This window comes from Garra rufa, chromosome 1 (assembly GCF_049309525.1).
Source record: "Garra rufa chromosome 1, GarRuf1.0, whole genome shotgun sequence".
In the NCBI taxonomy this organism is placed as follows: domain Eukaryota; kingdom Metazoa; phylum Chordata; class Actinopteri; order Cypriniformes; family Cyprinidae; genus Garra; species Garra rufa.
The window spans coordinates 64,730,803-64,749,480 of NC_133361.1; the positions used below are offsets into that span (position 1 = coordinate 64,730,803).

General features: G+C 38.5%; 2 protein-coding genes across 3 annotated transcripts in view; one reads left to right on the forward strand and one right to left on the reverse strand.

Annotated features, from left to right (window-relative positions):
• arhgdia (Rho GDP dissociation inhibitor (GDI) alpha) overlaps window positions 1-9,025 on the forward strand; it is a 34,873-nt gene extending 25,848 nt beyond the window's left edge. The window contains exons 3-6 of one of the 2 annotated variants that reach the window (XM_073843871.1): window positions 2,010-2,096; window positions 4,049-4,125; window positions 5,159-5,222; window positions 7,203-9,025. In XM_073843871.1, the coding sequence (XP_073699972.1) occupies window positions 2,010-2,096; window positions 4,049-4,125; window positions 5,159-5,222; window positions 7,203-7,402 (428 nt within the window). In that variant the 3' untranslated portion in view covers window positions 7,403-9,025. The remainder of the gene's footprint in view (window positions 1-2,009; window positions 2,097-4,048; window positions 4,126-5,158; window positions 5,223-7,202) is intronic. The other variant, XM_073843874.1, reaches the window with a different exon arrangement.
• Window positions 9,026-10,709: 1,684 nt separating this feature from the next.
• cdr2l (cerebellar degeneration-related protein 2-like) overlaps window positions 10,710-18,678 on the reverse strand; it is an 18,073-nt gene continuing 10,104 nt past the window's right edge. Inside the window, exons 3-6 of the mRNA XM_073843863.1 lie at window positions 17,605-17,717; window positions 14,308-14,456; window positions 13,531-13,695; window positions 10,710-12,001 (exon numbers count right to left, since the gene is read on the reverse strand). Of these exons, the coding sequence (XP_073699964.1) occupies window positions 11,110-12,001; window positions 13,531-13,695; window positions 14,308-14,456; window positions 17,605-17,717 (1,319 nt within the window). The 3' untranslated portion in view covers window positions 10,710-11,109. The remainder of the gene's footprint in view (window positions 12,002-13,530; window positions 13,696-14,307; window positions 14,457-17,604; window positions 17,718-18,678) is intronic.

Here is an 18,678-nt window from a genome sequence, read left to right on the forward strand (position 1 = left end):
ACCAGGTTTCGTGGAGTTTTGAGTTTTCATTTAGGCTTTATAGGCTTTTAAGTATATTTGGACACGCCTCTTTTCTAAACGACCACATTGTTGCTTCCCAAAGGGTAAATGTCAACATTTTTAATAATTATTGACCTATGAGTCCAAAGAATTGTACAGCAGTGTTTTTTTACCAGATTGAGCAAGAAACCTAGGACTAGTTCGCAAAAATAGCGATAAAATACAAGTAAGATACGAATATTGTGCATATGTGTGAAAAAACGCACAGTATACAATCGTGTATGCCCAGGAAAAAATTCAATATTGCTCACCCCCAGTGGCCGATTTCTTTCAAATTTCTCACAGACCTTTAGGACCGTATGTCAAACAGGCCCACCAAATTTCGTTCCAATCGGCCTTTGTTTACCTTGTCTAATAGGTGCTCAGATATTCATCAGCATATGGCTGCCATGTTCTTTGAGATACGCTAATGTCCTTATAGCCACTTGTGGCACTTAGGACCAAGAAGTCGAGGTGTGACACTTGAGTGTTTAATGAACTGTTAAGGAGTTATGAGTGATTTTGTACTTTTGATCACTGTAGCGCCCCTGTCAGGCCAATTGGGGCCAGCTTTGGTAACGCTGTAGACGGTGTGAATACTACCGTTCCTCCAAGTTTCAAGTCTCTATGACTTACGGTTTGGTCTGCCTGATCAGTTTTACATGGAGATTTCTGATCCTTAGCAGTTCTAACAATTACAATAGGCTTGAACCCCTAATAAAACCAAAACGAACTTGATGCATATTAATATTGTGTTGCATCGTTGATGTACTGAACTGTAGTTTGTATCGTGAGCTAGTTGCTGGTATCCAGTCCGACTGTAATATTTGTCAAAATAATTAGCATGTGATCTTCATCCAGATACGCATGTTGTTCCATCAGATAATGTTGATCCAGGAATGTGTCCTACTTGAGTAAATCATGTTGTTCTGGGCTAGAGCTGTAGACTCTTGGGTAACGCTTCTCAGACGGGGCCTCAACGCCTCCGGCTGCTGTCCTTGTGCGCCGTCTGTCAGCACCCTCACAACAGCGCTCCAAAACGAGGTCACACATCTCAAGTTCCTGCTCCTTTTCGTTTTTATCAGCAGTCGGCCATTACAATAACCCTGTGTGTTATGGTTCATCCCATCACCTGAAGAGCTATTTGAAGAGACAGGCGTTTAATCACGAGCATCAATCTCATTATTTAATGTAGAGTGAATGAAGCAGCTCCCACAGTGAGGATGATGGATGGGCTACAATAAGCGTCAGCGGGGTGCTTCCGCAGTACCTACGTTCACATGGACGTCAGTAGTAGGACTGCAGGCTGTACTCTAAACAAAAAGTAAAGTTGACATGAGTTGCTTATAGAACATGTTTCCCACAAGCACCCGCTCACTGTCTTTTATTGTCCAGCAAAACAAACAGATCTCACAACATTAGTGGAGCCAGACTTTGAGCTGCTCAAACAAACAGCGTTTCTGGAAGTCGTCAGCTTCAGACATTCCTAAGGAAGTCAAACTTTCATTGTCTGTCATTCAAAATGGAAAAAAAAATCCCTTTCATAATAGTCACCTCCCATTTTACAAAACAGTTTTATTCCCTGAATATACAAGGTGCTCACCAGGTTTCATGAAGTTTTGAGTTTTCATTTAGGCTTTATAGGCTTTTCGTTATGTTTGGACTAAACTAAACAACTCGGTTATAGCTTCCCAAAGGGTACATTTCATTTCAACGTTTTATAATTATTGACCTATAGAGTCAGGAGAATTGTACAACACTTTTTTTTTTTTTTTCTTCAGATTGAGCGAAAAACCTAGGATTAGTTTGCAAAAATACCCTTTTTTTATTACATTTTCTCAATCATTGGTAACAAATGGTTTACAGCAGTAATTCTAAAGATGAAGTTGTTCAGAATGAGGAGGTCTATCGTAGGATACGAATATTGTGCTATGGCTTTCCTTATGTACTTGTATGTTGTGTTTATTTAGCAGATCCCAACATTACCAACGTTCAGGTGACACGGCTAACTCTTATGTGCGAGACGGCTCCGGCTCCGCTGACCCTTGATCTGCAAAGTGAGTAGACATTAACCTGGTTTGTTGAATGGTTAGTTCACCCAGAAATTAAAAGAATGAATTTATTCACATTTACTCATAATTTAAAACTAAGACTTTTGCTCATCTTCAGACTATAAATATAGTTTGTTTGTTTGTTTTTTGAGAGAGAGAGAGAGAGAGAGCGGCCCCCTAATAGTCGACTTATCATTAGTTTTATTTTTGCATGCTCACAGTAAAAACAGAACATTTGTGCTTTCTTAAAATAAAGCAAACAACACGCTCCACTTTTTTTGGAAATAGGCTCATTTTTGAACTTGATGCTATTGGTCTAATAAGATTCAATGATCTATGCTAAGCTATGCTAAAAGTGATATTGCCGGAACAGGAGAACGGATGGAACTGAATGGATTTCAAAACAGTAAAACTCAACTTATTAACTCAGGGGGAGTTGGAGAATGAGCCCATTTCCAAAAAAAGTGGAGTGTTCCTTTAAGGTAGAAGAGTGAAATGACATGATTAATGGGTTTTCAAAGACTTTGTAAAGTGATATTCAGATTTTCTCTGAATGTCAATAGTATAAAAATAGTATTAGGCTTGCCTTTCTATTAGAACTGTTAATGATGGTAAACTTGTGCTTTTGTAAAATAAAGCAAACAGGAAGCGAGTTCTGTCATCTCGCTGTTGGACAGGTAGGATCTAAACCATCTTAAAATCTGACCTTAAATACCCATATAGTTTTGTCATCTAAAGTGTTGAACGCACCAATAAGATCAAGTAAAAATATAGCTGCAAGCAGCGATGGCGGGCCCTCGCCATCAGGAAAATGGTGCCCAGCGGGCACATGCATTCACAGTAACTCTCTGGGAGTAAATACCCATATAGTTTTGTCGTCTAAAGTGTTGAACGCACAAATAAGATCAAGTAAAACTAGCAATGAGATACAGTCTGACGCAGTAATTTCAGCAAGTAAATGTGATCCATATGAATAAAGTGGTTTAATCCGATACTTGAAAAGACACATGCTTTCTATGATGAACAGATTTAAGCTTTTATTCACGAATCTGTGCATATTCATTGAACTGATCAACATACTTGAGTGACGCAGGAGCATAAACCTGTTTCCTGTGTGTTTTAGCTTTAATAATGATCGTTACAAATACTGTTTTTGAAAGACTTCTACACTAAGTTTTCAAATATTTAAATACCCCATCTAATATAATCTCATCACATTACATAGAATGCTGTGATTTAACAGTCTGAGGTAATCATTCATGCCTTTATCAGTAAACTCTATTTATATTTTGCCTAAGCCAAACCTGTAGTGCGATGTAATCTTACATGACCCAGATAAAGCATAGCAGCCTGAAAGTGAGAGCTCAGCGCTGTGAGAGAAAGAGAGAGGGAAGATGAGCAGATGAAGAGGGTATGTGTCCTGCAGCCATCTGCTGGAAACATCATTCAACTGCAGTCTGTCATTCACACATAAAACACCACCGTCATATGAAATCAACCATTCCTGACTCAGGATTTTATTGGCCATATGTGTTTCTTCCGTATACAATGTGCTCCTAAAATGCTTTTGTTGAACACTCTTAAAAATAAAACTTTATTGGCATCAATGGTTCTGTGAAGATCCTTGAACATTCCATGGAACCTTTCAAATGCAGAAAAGCTTCTAGGTAGTTTTCAATTTTTCAAATGTTCTTCAGAATTGTTCTTTTATGGAACTGTTCGCTAACAGGTTCTTTAGAAACCCCAAAATTGTTCCTCTATGGCATCACTGCAAAAACACCGTTTTGAAACCTGTGTTTTTAAGATAGAAGAGTGACATTTCATGTTCAACAGGTTTTCAAAGACTTTTTCTGAATGTCAACAGTATATTCAAATAGTATTATCCTTGCCTTTCTATTAGAACTGTTGTTTTGTTGTTTTAAAAGCTATACTAAGTTGTGTGTTTGTTCCACTCTCAGGTGACCTGGAGGTCTTTAAGAAGCAATCGTTTGTGCTGAAGGAAGGAGTGGAGTACAGGATAAAGATCAGCTTCAAGGTTAGATAACACAACTGGAAACATTTAGATGCAGTAATTGCTATCGCATAACTTAGTATGAGAATTCATAGTAACGTGACTGTAATTGTCACCCTGGACCACAAAACCAATATTATATTTGTATATTTGTAGCAATAGTCAACAATACATTGTATGGGTCAAAATGAATGATTTTATGCCAAAATTCATTAGGATATTAAGTGCAGATCATGTTCCATGAAGATATTTAGTCAATTTTCTTACCGTAAATATATCAAAACGTTCCAGATTTTTCAAATAGTTGTATCTCAACCAAATATTGTCGTATCTTAAACGTCAATGGAAAGCTTATTAGACGGTCTACAAATCTCAATGTCAAATATTGACCCTTATAACTGGTTTTGTGGTCCAGGGTCACATATTAGAAGTTAATTCTACTAGAAATTCAGGAATCGTTTATATTTAATAACCATGTGTTAGTGCCAGTAAGTGGATAATCCAGTTCACTTCCACGTTTGTTGAGGTTATCCTCTTATTTGAAGCTCGAACTCTCTGTATTTATAAATTACTCCACGTTTTTTCCCCGTCACGTGTTAAAAAGTGCTGCAATTGACACTGGCCCTATTTGACTGCATGTAAGCAACATGTGTGACCCTGGACGACAAAACCAGTCATGACAGGTATATTTAGCAATAGCCACAAATACATTGTACGGGTCAAAATGATAGATTTTTCTTTTATGGCAAAAATCATTAGGATATTAAGTGCAGATCATGTTCCATGAAGATATTTTGTACATTGTTTTCTATCATAAATGTATCAAAACTTACTTTGATTAGTAAAATGCATTGCTAAGAACGTTTAACTTTAAAGGCAATTGTTTTGCACCCTCAGATTCCAGATTTTCTAATAGCTGTATCTCGGCTTTCAGCTTTCAGATGATGTATAAAACTCAATTTTTTTTTAAATAATTGACCGTTACAACTGGTTTTGTGGTCCAGGGTCACGTATGCAAACATAATGTGACATCCCACACATTTTTATCTGTTCACAGGTAAACAAAGAGATCGTCTCGGGGTTGAAGTACGTACAGCAGACCTATAGGAAAGGGGTGAAGAGTAAGTGTTCGTTACAAATTACAATACGATAGTCACGTTCAGGGTACATTTTACCTCAATGTGTTGCTTTCCAAGTTTTGTAACCGAATTATTCTTACTACTTAACTTTTCTTTTAATTTTGGAGTGAAATTAGTTATACGGCCCTGATATTTTCTGGTTCTTTCTTGGTTTGCTTAGATGAGTGCCTTGCAAAAGTATTCATACCCCTTCATTTTTTTTCATGTTTTGTTGCAGCATTATGTTAAACTGCTTTAAATTACTTTTTTTCCACATCAATCTGCATCTCATACACCATAGTGACAAAGCACAAAACAGGTTTGTAACAACTTTGCAAATTTATTAGAAAATAAAAAAACTGAAAAGATCCCGTTGCATAAGTATTCATACCCTTTTCTGGGACACTGGAAATTGAGCTCAGGAGCATTCATATTGCTTCTAGATGTTACTACACTTCCAGTGGAGTTAAACTGTGGCAAATTCATTTGAATGAGTCTGATTTAGAAAGGCATATACCTCTCAGAAAAGGTCTAACAGCTGAAAATGCATATCAGAGCAAAAACCAAGTCCTGAGGTCAAGATAACTGCCTGTAGAGCTCAGTGACAGACTTGCGTTAAGGCAATGATCTAGAGAAGAGTTCAGAAAAAAATCTGATGCATTGAAGGTTCACAGAAGCATTATCCATAATGGAAGATGATTGGAACAACTAGGACTCTAGAAAATGTCTGCCAGCCATCATCCAAGCTGACAGAGCTTGAGAGGTGAAAAGGAGAGGCAAAGAATGGCAGATAATTGCCAAATGCAGATGTGCAAAGCTTATCACACCATACCCAGAAAGACTTGAGACTGTAAAGGTGCTTCCGCTATGTACTGAGTTAAGGGTATGAATACTTATGCAACGTACTTATTTCAGTGTTTTATTTTTAATAAATGTGTAAAATTTGCATATCTGTTTTTTGCTTTGTCATTATTATGGTGTATGGAGTGTAAATTGATGTGGGGGGAAAACTAATTTAAAGCAGTTTAACATAATGCTGTGACAAAACAAAATGTGGAAAAAAATTAATACTTTTGCAAGGCACTGTAAAAGAGTTATTGGACCACTTTTACAGCAGCTTCTATAATCATTGAAATTCTATTATGCAAATCCTGTGCTGTTTCTGGTGGGATTTTGTTTTATGTAAGACGAAAAACCTCAAATTCTTTAAGGAACTGGATGTGGAAATCTACTTTCCACTGTTCACCAACATCTACCTTCAGTATGTTTAGATTGTGTGTAGTATTATGCACAAATGAACGTGAAGTAGGAATGTTTAAATGTGGATTCATTCAGTGATAAAACATCACTATGTTGCACTAAGAAAAATCAATAGTCTAAAATGTAACATCCAGTAACTTATTGAACTGTTTGTTTTTTGCAAACCAAGTGACTCACTCGATAATGTCAGTTTCCACAAAGAACCATTATGATATTACTGTAGATGATTCATATCATACACCCCTAATTGGATTGTCTGAACATGTCTGAGTAATGAAAAGTTATGATTGTGTAATTTTTAATGTTGCCCAGTTGTAACATACAGTTGAAGTCAAATGTTTACATACGTCTCGAGAATCTGCTAAATGTTAATTTTTACAAAGGCATGTTACTTTTTATTTAGTACCGACCTGAATGATATATTTCACATAAAAGACATTTACAAATAGTTCACAAGAGAAAATACTTTATAAAAACCCCGTCCTGAATGGAACAATCCCACAAATTCTTTGGTTTAACCGAAAAAGTCATTCAGGTAACAACGGTATTAAGAATCAAGTGTATGTAAACTTTTGAACAGTGTCAACTTTTATTTCTCTTGTGGACTATACCATGTCTTTTATGTGAAACATCTTTTTCAGATCAGTACTAAATAAAAAAATAACATGCATTTTGTATGATCTACCCCATTTCATTTAAACCTCTTTACCCATTTCTGTTCAGTTGACAAGTCTGACTACATGGTGGGCAGCTACGGGCCTCGGCCGAACGAATACGAGTTCCTGACGCCCTTGGAGGAGGCACCCAAAGGCATGCTGGCCCGCGGCACTTACAACATTAAATCCAAGTTCACCGACGACGACAAGCACGACCACCTGTCCTGGGAATGGAACCTCAACATCAAGAAGGACTGGAAAGATTGAGCTGTTTCCAAACCCCCATTTCCTTCTTGCCATTCTCCTATTTCCTTCCACCCTCCCTCCTTCCTTTTCTTCCTGTACAACCTCCTCCAGTTACCTCCATCATCATCATCATCATCATCATCATCATCATCAGCATCATCAACATCATAATCCTGGATTAACTGCTTAACCGATTTAAAGGAAAAGGATCGTTCTCACTCCGTCCACTTTCCTACAGTTTTCTTCCATCCATCCCTCCTTCCCTCCCTCCATATTCCCAGATCTTTCCCTCCCAATGAGTATTGAGGCTTTTCATGAAATATATATGTGAAAACAAACAAAAACGTGCACAATCCATATTTTGTGTTTTGGTTTGTTTGTATATAAAAGTAAAAACAGAGGAAAAAAAAAATATTCAAAAAACCTCATGGATACTTTTGACATGGTTGTTATTAGTAATCTTCACTGCCCCAGTCTTCCTCTTGTGTCCTAAACCCGTCCCTGTTTATCCCGCGTCATTCCTTTCTCCGACATTCCTTGTTTTCTTTTTAACCATGATCTGCCTTGATGAGTGACATGGGAGAAGGTGCCACTTGCTGATGTTTTGCCACTGGCATTCTCTCACAACTCAGAAGTTTGCCTTTGCCCAGAGGGAACGTGTCAATGCCTTTGAGATGAGCCTAGGGTTAGTGTAGCATGGGTAGGTGTAGAAATGTTAGCGATATGGCGGAGCAGGTTTTTACTAAGCTCTTGGTATGAATGCGTGTCCAAATATGGTTTTAGATATGTAGGGTTTGCCGGATCTGAAGATCCCGTCCACTAGGGGAGCCGTACTAAGAATCAGCCTTGCCCTGCGTAGGGGTTTTTGTTTAACCATTTCATCGCCATGTGGCCTTAAAAACGATTCCTGTAGCAAGACATTGAGGAGCTGCCTTTTAGCATCTAGGTTTAAATCCAATCAGATCTTCTGTCCTTAAGAGGCTACGGTGCATTACCGACTTACGGCGGTCACACCTCCTGCCTCGATTAATTGGCTCGATTTCAGAATGGACCAAACTTGAAGGCCGGTAGAAGTTAGTGAACCTTGCAGAGCGAACATTTCCCCCACTCCACTTTCCAAAGACAACTGGCGCTTCATTTGCAGAATGTGCCCTTTGCTTGCGGTTTACGAGAGTTGCCAGTTAGGACCTTTTTCGAAAGCAGAAAAGGGCTGTTTTCACTAACAGATCTCAAGTATTGAACAACTCCACTAAAAAAAAATGACCAACACCATAGACTGTGCCTCCAAGTATTGACAACTACGAGCTGCTCTCGGTGTGTTAACCTAAAGGAAAGAAAGTCAAGACTCTAAAGGAGGTGCATTTGTAGTGGGACAAGTCTGGAGTGAACCTAAATCTAAACTCTCAGCTCCAGTCCGGGTGTAATCTAACCTCAATGTTCAAACAAGAGAGGATGCGCTCATGCATAATTGTACTGTTTTTATACACGCTTGTTTCTTTTTTCCTTTTGGCGACATGGCCTGCAAAGTAGTAGCTTGTTGTGCTGGTCCAGAATGCTGCTTCTGTCGTCATCTGTTTGTACTTATCTCTATACTAGCTGGAGATTACTGTTCACCTGTGTCAACATTAAAGTGTTCAGAACAGACAGTTTCTTTTGTCTTCCATTGAACATGAATGCTGTACCATTGTTTTTTTGTTTTACTTCACCAGGGGGCGTCTAGATGGTAAGCCTTGTTCTGCAAAACTTCACTGTTGGAACTTGGTGCCACCAAGGTTAGGAGTCTCGATTATCTGCTTTTACTCCCATCAAGCGCACAGTTGAGCCCACCAGTCTTTCAAAGTATACTCCACTGACAATAAATGGTTCAGTGCAAGCATACTACCTTGTGGAGGTCCAGTGTCCTGCAAAGTTTAGTTCTGATCCCTGAACTGTTTGATTAGAGATGTAGCTAAACTCTATAGGACACTGGCTTTTCAGAACCAGAGTTGCCCATCCTTGCACTGAACAGGCTCATCTGCAGTTATTGCCAATAGAAAAATGGAACTAAACTCTTGCAAGACACTGGCCCTCCAGGACCAGGGTTGCCCATCCCTGCACTAGGTAGTATGCTTGCACTTGACAGGTTCGACTACACTAGTTGTCAATGGAGGAATGGAATTAAATTCTGTAGGACACTGGCCATCCAGGAACGGAGTTGCCCATCCCTGCACTAGGTAGTACGCTTGCACTGAACATCTACACCAGGAGTTCTCAACTCTGGCCCACGAGACCCATTTTACTGTAGAGTTCAGCTCCAACCTTGTTAAAACTTACCTGCCTGTATCTTTCTAGTGATCCTAAAGACCTTGATTAACCTGCTGAGGTGTGTTTGATTAGGGTTGGAAGTGAACTCTGCAGGAAAATGGATCTCATGGGCCAGAGTTGAGAACCCATGATCTACACTATTTGTCACTAGGGGAATGGAACCACAGGGTTCCTCAAATCTAGTCCTGGAAGGCTTCTGCCCTGCAGAGTTTAGCTTAAAGCTTGGTCAAGCTCACCTACCTGTGATTTTGTAGTGATCCTTAAGACCTTGATTAGTTTGATCAGGGTTGGAGCTAAACTCTGCAGGACACTGGCTCTCTAAGACCGGAGTTTCTCATCCCTGCACTAGGTAGTATGCTTGTACTGAACTGGTTCATCTGCACTAGATGTCAATGGAGGAATGGAACCAGGGTTTCTCAAATCCAGTTCTGGAGGGCCACTGAACTGAAGTAAACTCCACAGGACACTGGTCCTCAAGGACACAAAAATTGGGCTGCAAGCAGCCAAGAGAAGTATACTTTTAGCTTTATGAGGGGTCACCACACCAAAAATTGGCCAATGTAGAAACAAATTTTGAGAAACTTTGCAGTCAGAATTTCTAGTACTAAAAGCACCAGTTGCAATGCAGAGTTCTGCTTGTTGGTGTTTCTTACTATTAAGTGCCTATAACAAGTCTCTGAGTATCTTCTGAAGAAGAACTGATGAAACTAACCTGATAAACTTTAGCAAGTCCAGTGACTAGTGCTTCCTCGTAGCAATCTAGTACCTTGTGGCACCTTTAATTCCTGAAGGTCTTATTCACAAAAACTCCTAGACAATACATAAAACCATCAAGATTAGACTTATGTGTGCAGTGCACATCAGGTGGTACATTTTGACTTATGGTGGGTTGCTTACTGTAATTTTTAAAGATTTTGTCACAGAACAAGGGTTTCCATCTAGACAAACCTAGCAGATCCATCCTGATCAGTCCACTTACTCACTCGTTCATCCATGCTCAAGGTAATAAACGTATCAAACAACCTTATAAAGCAAAGTGTGATTTAATATTGAACAAAAGTGGTTACACAACCCTGTGGTTATTCATAACATGTAATACATGTGAGAAAAGGAAATAATCAGCGAAGATAAGCATCATGTCTTCCTGTGCTTGATTAACTTTAGGACGAATATGGTTACAGTTAAACCGATAGCGAGTAATATGGTCTACCCTAAAAGGCCAACCCGGCAAAAGCACATTAGACTCAAAATGTTCAGAAAACCACCATTTGTCTCTTGATATGTGGCACCAAATAATTCAGGAGTGAAAGTACTAAATAACAGACGTATCTAAACATCTGACGGTAGTTTACAAAAAAATGTAAGACATTACATGAAGGACGAGGGAAAGAAATCAGTGGCACGAATTGTAAGAGCAAAATAGGCTATTTTCCACCTTTCCTCCCTTTGGTGGAATTGATGTCGCTCTTGGTCCTCTGCAAGCGGGAAAAGATCTCCTTGAAGAGGGCTTTGTACTCTGGAGTGTTTTGGCTCAGCCGCTTGTCCACAGCCTCCACTTGTCGGCTGATGCCCTCCAGGGCCTCTGGAGTCGAGGGCGTCTGCGGCGGAGTGGGCGGCCGCTGGGGCTCCGCGGCCCGGCATTCTTTCATAGACGGGTCCCTGGACACGGGCCGGGAGGTCTGCACCTCAGCATGGCGTAGACTCTCCTCATGGCGCCGACACTTCCCGAGCAGCTCCTCGTACTTCTCTAGAAGAGCGTGATACTGCTCATCCACCTCTCTGAGGATGGACATGCCCCTCTTCCGGACACCATTGGCATGAAGCGCGTAGCTGCCTTTGCGTCTACCTGAGGCATCAACCGCAGAGATGGCGTCTAGAGCCGTATCACTGCAACTCTTCCGGACGGGTGCAGCACCATCATTGGCATCCCCGTTCTGCGTTCCAGCCATAACTGCATCATCCGGCGTGTCCGTCTCGGGGGCGCAGTTGAGCAGTGTCTGCTCCAGGCCATCGTCTCCACTCAGCAGGCAGACTCGGGACTTGCGGAGCTGCTGCATCTCCTGGAGCTCTGCTTCTAGCTCGTGTACGCGCCGCTGGCAATTCTCTGCACCCATGAGGCGCTGTTCAAGGCGCTCAAACTCTTGTAACACCGCACCACATTCCCGCTCAGCAGCCTCACGCCGACCACGTTCGGCCGCCACAGCTGCGCGCAAAGATGACACCATCACACGCAGATGTTCGTTCTCTTCATCCGTGGGCTGACACTCCTGTAGGTCACCACTGCCCCGGTCAGACACCATGAAACCATCCTCGTACCTGCAAAAGAAACACCAAACCATAGGCACAAAGACAACACAATGATGGATCCAGAGAACAGGAAATGTGGTTTTAAAACCAACAATCATGTTAAACAATATGCATGCTTAAAGTCCCAGTGTAATAGACATAGAAACCAGTTGTAAGTAGCATGGGTATATTTGTAGCAATAGCCAACATTGGCGTAAAAGAAAAAATTATAATTTTGACTCAAAAATCATTAGGATATTAGGCAAGATTATGTTTCATGAGGATATTTTGTAAATTTCCTACTGTAAATCTATCAAAACCTAATTTTTGATTAGTAATACGCATTTCTAAGAACTTCATTTGGACAACTTTAAAGACGATTTTCTCAATTTTTTGGCATCCTCAGATTCCAGATTCGGCCAAATATTGTCCTATCTTAAACCATACATCAACAGAAAGCTTATTTATTCAATTAAAAACTGGTTTTGTGGTCCAGGGGTCACAAATCTTTTGTATTTTAACATCAATTCAACTAATAGATTTTTGAAAAAGCAAAATGTAGGGCAGGATTTGGTTCTCTGCATTGGTGGCTAATTGGATTTTGAGATGTGGGCGTTATGAATGTGATCTTGCAGGGGATAAAATTAAATTTATGAAGACTAAACGATTGAAGAGCTCCGGCAGATGTCACCAGAGAGAAGTCTGTTGTTTCGCCCAAAGATTGCAATAAGGTGCATTAAGGAAAAAAAAAAAAAAAAAAAGGTCTAAACATAAGGATACAAAACTTTGTATTGCAGCAAATTGCCTAGAGTAATCTTTTTAAGTTCTCTGATTTCTGGTTATTCATGACTGTCGGACCTTTATTTTAATATTTTACTTTAAATGCATTTTGAAAAGCATCAAATTGTTCATAAATGTGTCAATTGAATTATAATGGGTAAGAAACCTCTTGATTACAGACTTTAATGAACTACAACCAATAAACCTTAGTCAGGTTAGATGCCATATGGAATTTTCTGATAAAATGTTATAAATTTTACGATTAAAAACTAGCGCTGGGCAATGATTAATCACATCCAAAATAAAAGTTTTTGTGTACATAATATACAAATACAAACACATGAATTTATATATTTAAGAAAATATTTATATACTAAATATACTTAAATATAAAATAACTTATATTAATATAACTATGCATATTTTTTAACGAATAAATATTCACAAAACTTTTATTTTGGATGTGATTAATCTTTGCACAGCACTAATAACAACGTATTTTATGAATTTCATGATAAAAATGAGGCTGTGAGGGACAGTCTTTACAATGGCAGGCACTGTATAAAGTTTTTTGATCACATGAAATGTTCAAAACTCCACTTACACTATATTTCTATCCCTCACTACCCTGACTAAGGTCTTTTTCATTCAGTTCTTTCTTTCTTGGAAATGGCTGTTTTTCCATTGTAAAATATTGTTTCTTTGTCATCCTTCCCTGTGGACACATTTTTTAATGACGCAACATCTCTCCAGCACAGATGTAATAATTCGGGACGTACCTTGGAGCGGTGCAGAGTTCTTTGAGGCAGGGGAACGAGTGCACCGTCTTTCTCCTCTCTTTCTTCTCTCGGCGAACCCTGAGCTCTTCCAAAGTGCGCAATTCCTCCACGCGAGCGGTAAGCGTGTCCACCTGCCCCTGCAGCATCTCCATAGTACTTGTCAATCTGTATGAGGAGAACGACAAGAGGGTGATTCATTTTTGTGTGAACTATGCCTTTAAAGATGTGACTAGTCTTGACTGTGACTGGACTAGTAAGACCAGACTAAGCAGTTTATGTATCGGGTCACATACCAGAAATATACGGTTCTCTGGAACTGTCCAGTGGATTGTCAGATAACACAGAAATGTACAATCGCCCCTTTAAATATTTTAAATACCCCTGAATAATTTCAATAACTGGAAAGGGAATACAGTTAAGGGAATATAAACCTAAAGGCTATAGTGTTGGACAGTATCACTACATTTTCCCAGAAGGCAAAAAAATGGTAAGTGGGAACTAGTCAGATAATAATAAAATGCTCCTATAGCGAAGGTTTAGCTCATGAATATTAATTGATTGTGGCTCCAGGAAGGTTATAATGCAAAGTCAGCATGAGCAAATTAATATTCATGAGCTGAGTCTTTGCCTGACTTCTGATTTGAGGAAGCTATTAGTGTTAGAGAGATGCAGTAGAACAACTGATATTATAGCACATTTTTCCTTTTTGGTACTGAAGTGCCAATACTTCTGAGATTCTCATGGTTTTCCATGATGCTCTGATAACATATGGCTGACCTGTCAATCTTCTGCTGAGAAGCTTTGCTTTCCAGCACCAGTTTTTCATTGGTTATCTCCAGCTCTCGGGCCGTCACATCCAGCTGTTCGTACACTTTTGCGTGCTGCTCGTTCATCTCACGTAACATCTCCATCTGCTTAGTCAAATACTGACACAAAAACAGACACACATAAGTCTGCCAAGAAATATGTGTGACCCTGGATTAGCCATAAGCAAGCAATAGCCAACAATACATTGTATGGGTCAAAATTTTTCTTTTATGCCAAAAAATCGTTGGGATTTTAAGTAAAGATCATGTTCCATTAAGATATTTTGTAAATTTCCTAGCATAAATGTATCGAAACTTAAAGGAGTAGTTCACTTCCAGAACAAAAAGTTATAATTTATGAGATAAGATGTTCATGTCTTTCTTTCTTCAGTCACTTTTTGAGGAAAATATTATCTTTTAGTTTGAATGTCCGAAATGCAGTTTCAATGCAGCTTCAAAGGGCTCTAAACGATCCCAGCCGAGGAATAAGGTCTTCTGATGTTATGAGACTGAAACATATATTTTTTTCCTTTTGCGAGAAGTAATGGCAATAGATGTTGGTAGGTTTAGGCATGTTAAAGCCACGGCACTAGCCATATATTTTAATCGTAGGAGACGTAGACATCTATCTTTACAGAAGCAGCACGGAGAGAGCCAATTCTGAAACTTAAACAATCCATGACGCATCTGGTATAAACATAAGATGTTTCCATTGCAGTTTTGCATAATATTTATTTTTCGAATTGCCTAAAAAAAGGGCATATCATGCGAGTGTAAAAACATTTTTGGCGCTATTTTATAAATATAGATTAAAAAGTTATGTGACTGAAGCCATGGCAACAGATTTTTGGGGGGATTTTGGCTATATTTAATCGAATGTGACCTGTATATGCAAAAAAAAAAAAAAAGTTTCCATTGCTGTTTTGCAAAATATTCCTTTTTTGAATTGCCTGAAAAACCACCTCATGCGAGTGTAAAAATGTTTTTGCGATATATGGGAGTTTTTGCAAAATTAGTAGAGCTGCCACTAGCTGCATTTCCATTACAGATTTGCACAAAACTTTGGTGCTATTTTATGAATATTGATTAAAAATTATTGCGAAATGATGGCGTTTCCATTAACCGATGTTATGCAACTGAAACGCAATTTTTTCCTCACGATGCAATGGATTTTTGTGGAATTATGGCTATATTTAATCGAATGTGACCTGTAAATACGGAAAAAACATTTCTATTGCTGTTTTGCGAAATATTCCTTTTTTCGAACTGCCTGAAAAACCAGCTCATGTGAGCATAAAAACTTTTTTGTGATATATGGGAGTTTTTGTGCAATTAGTAAGGCTGCCACTAGATGTGTTTCCATTACAGATTTGCACAAAACTTTAGCGCTATTTTATAAATGTTGATTAAAAATGATTGCGAAATGACGGCATTTCCATTAACCAATGTTCTGCCACTGAAACGTAATTTTTTCCTCTCGCGATAAGTCATGGCAACAGATTTTTGTGGGATTATGGCTATATTTAATTTATATTTTCCATTGCTGTTTTGCGAAATATTCCTTTTTCGAATTGCCTGAAAAACCATCTCATATAAGCTTTTTGAGATTTTGCGATATATGGGAGTTTTTGCGCAATTGACGCATTTGCATTTGGTGTATTTTTAATTCGCAATTTCAATTTGTGCAATTTAAAGAGTTATTAAACGCAGCTACTAATGACTATTCTTATATCGATTAATCTATCGGCGAATTTATCAATTAATCTAAATGACTAATTACCCATTTAATTTTAATTAAATCAATTAATTGCAGATGTTTTTGATTATTACATTTTAATGGAACCATTAAAATGCAATCCAGAAAAAGCAATGGAAAAGAATTTGGTAAAAATAAAACTGTAAAACTCAATTAACTAGACAGACTTTTTGATTAAAAATAATAATAATAATAATTTAACCATTAAAACAGAGTATAGAAAAATTTGAATGTTGGCTCTATAATTATAATTAGGCTTTTTTGTGGTAATAAAAATATAGATGTAAGTGAACAAGAGCCTTTAAAATAACTTAAAATACATATTATTATTATTGAAATAAAAAAAAACAAAAGCATGTATATAATTGACGCACATATATTAAATCTGCATATTCTGCATATCTGCATCTATATTTATTTAACTGAATCGTGAATTCACAATTATGCTCGATAATGATTTTTTTAAATGGGTTTAATATATAATGCAGTCTTGGAAACAGTCTAATAATGCTCTTCATAGAGTCTCATCTGTGAAATACGCTACTTCCGGTATTTTGCCGGTTAGTTGACGTAGGCAAAATGAAAGCGAGGATTTTAGTCTAATAGTCGATTAGAATCAACGAATCGCGACAGCCCTAGAAATTAGGCATATTTTCGATTCACGCAATTTGAGCGGTAATGAAAAAGAAGCTACTGTTCAACAAAACTGGCACCCGTTTTCAAGCCATTATAAAACGACATATTCATGTGGGAAGCTTGGTAATCTCTTGTGAAATGTGTTTGTGTGTTCAGTATTTCTCTGAACCTTCCTTAACTAAGATTAAGACCCATAAACCCCTTACACTTCATCTTTTCAGTGCTCGAATTCATAAGGCTGCAGCCAAAACATAACAGTCCTAGCATTACCGGTTTGAAATATCGAAATGTTGTGCAATCCATACCGAATGAGGCCAGTATTCGAACAGATCTGAGAAACAGCACCTCATTGTTCTCAGATAAGTAATAGAGTCTTTGTTCAGCGGATCTGGCACACAGACAGGCGACGGCTGCCTCCCGCCGCATGCGCTCAGCTAACAGCCTCATCAACAAACACGCTTCGTGTGCTCCATTAGCATCATGCTGATGTGTAATTGGCTCATCGGGAGACAAGCACTGACAGGAAATCAGGAGAAATGATTCTTCACTGAGACATGCAGGTCAGAGGTCAGGACAGGGTTGAGCGCAATTAGGAATGTAATTGAGAATCATTTTATTTCTAGGCAGCAAACAGGATGCAGAATTGCAATTGTATTTAAGAAAGCAGAAATAACATGCAGGGTATTTCTCAGTTTTTGTAAAACAACGTTTGTTTTGATGGTTATTAACTCGGTTTAGAGACACGTCTAATAGTGCAGTGGCCTTACATAAATAAGCATAATTATGTGAATGTTTTGGATGGTGAAATAATGTATTCACAGCCACAAACACTTTTTGAGCTCATGACGCTGCTGCAGATGTCCGGCTGGTCCGTACCTCGATTTCCTGCACCTGCTCCTCATTGTTGATGTACATCTGCTGCAGCGAGTCCTCCAGCTCCTTATTGCGCTCCAGCAGGGTTTTTCCCAGCTCAGCTGCCAAGTGCAGATCTGGGACAAAAACAATATAATATCAGGGAATCTGCAACAAAATAAATCCTGGTTACCATAGACACCCATTCATTTCTGTGGGGAAATTAAAAAGAACCCACTAGTGAGTGAGTGTACTTTTTCGAACTTCAATTACAGCAGCTAATTTAAAAAAACAGATAAAAGAAGACAAGCTAAAATGATTATTTTCATTGCCAAATTAAGAAAAAAAAAAGAAAAAAAAACAATATTGTGTCTAAAATGTAACATACAGTAACTTATAGCTTATTGAAGTGTTTGTTTTTTTGCGAACCAAGTGACTCACTCGATAACGTCAGCTTCTACAAAGAACCATTATGATATTAGTGTAGATGATTCATATCATACACCCCTAATTGGATTGTCTGAACATGTCTGAGTAATGAAAAAAGTTATGATTGTGTAATTTTATGTTGCCCAGTCGTAACATACAGTTGAAGTCAAAAGTTTACACACACCTTGGAGAATCTGCAAAATGTTAATTATTTTACCAAAATAAGAGGGATCAATACAAAATGCATGTTACTTTTTATTTCATACTGACCTGAATGAGATATTTCACATAAAAGACGTTTACATGTAGTCCAGAAGAGAAATTAATTTATAAAAACGACCCCGTCCTGAACTGCCTGCTGTTCTTCAGAAAAATCCTCCTTGTTTTTTCAGCATTTTTGTGAATTTGAACCCTTTCCAACAACGACTGTATGATTTTGAGATCTATCTTTTCACACCGAGGACGACTGGGGGACTCATTACAGAAGGTTCAAACACTCGCTGACGCTTCAGAAGGAAACACGATGCCTGGGGGTGAAAACTTTTGAACAGCATAAAAATGTGTACATTTTTCTTGTTTTGCCTAAATATCACAATTATTTTTATTTAGTACTGCCCTTCAGAAGCTACAGAAGATACTTACATGTTTCCCAGAAGAAAAAAGGAGTCA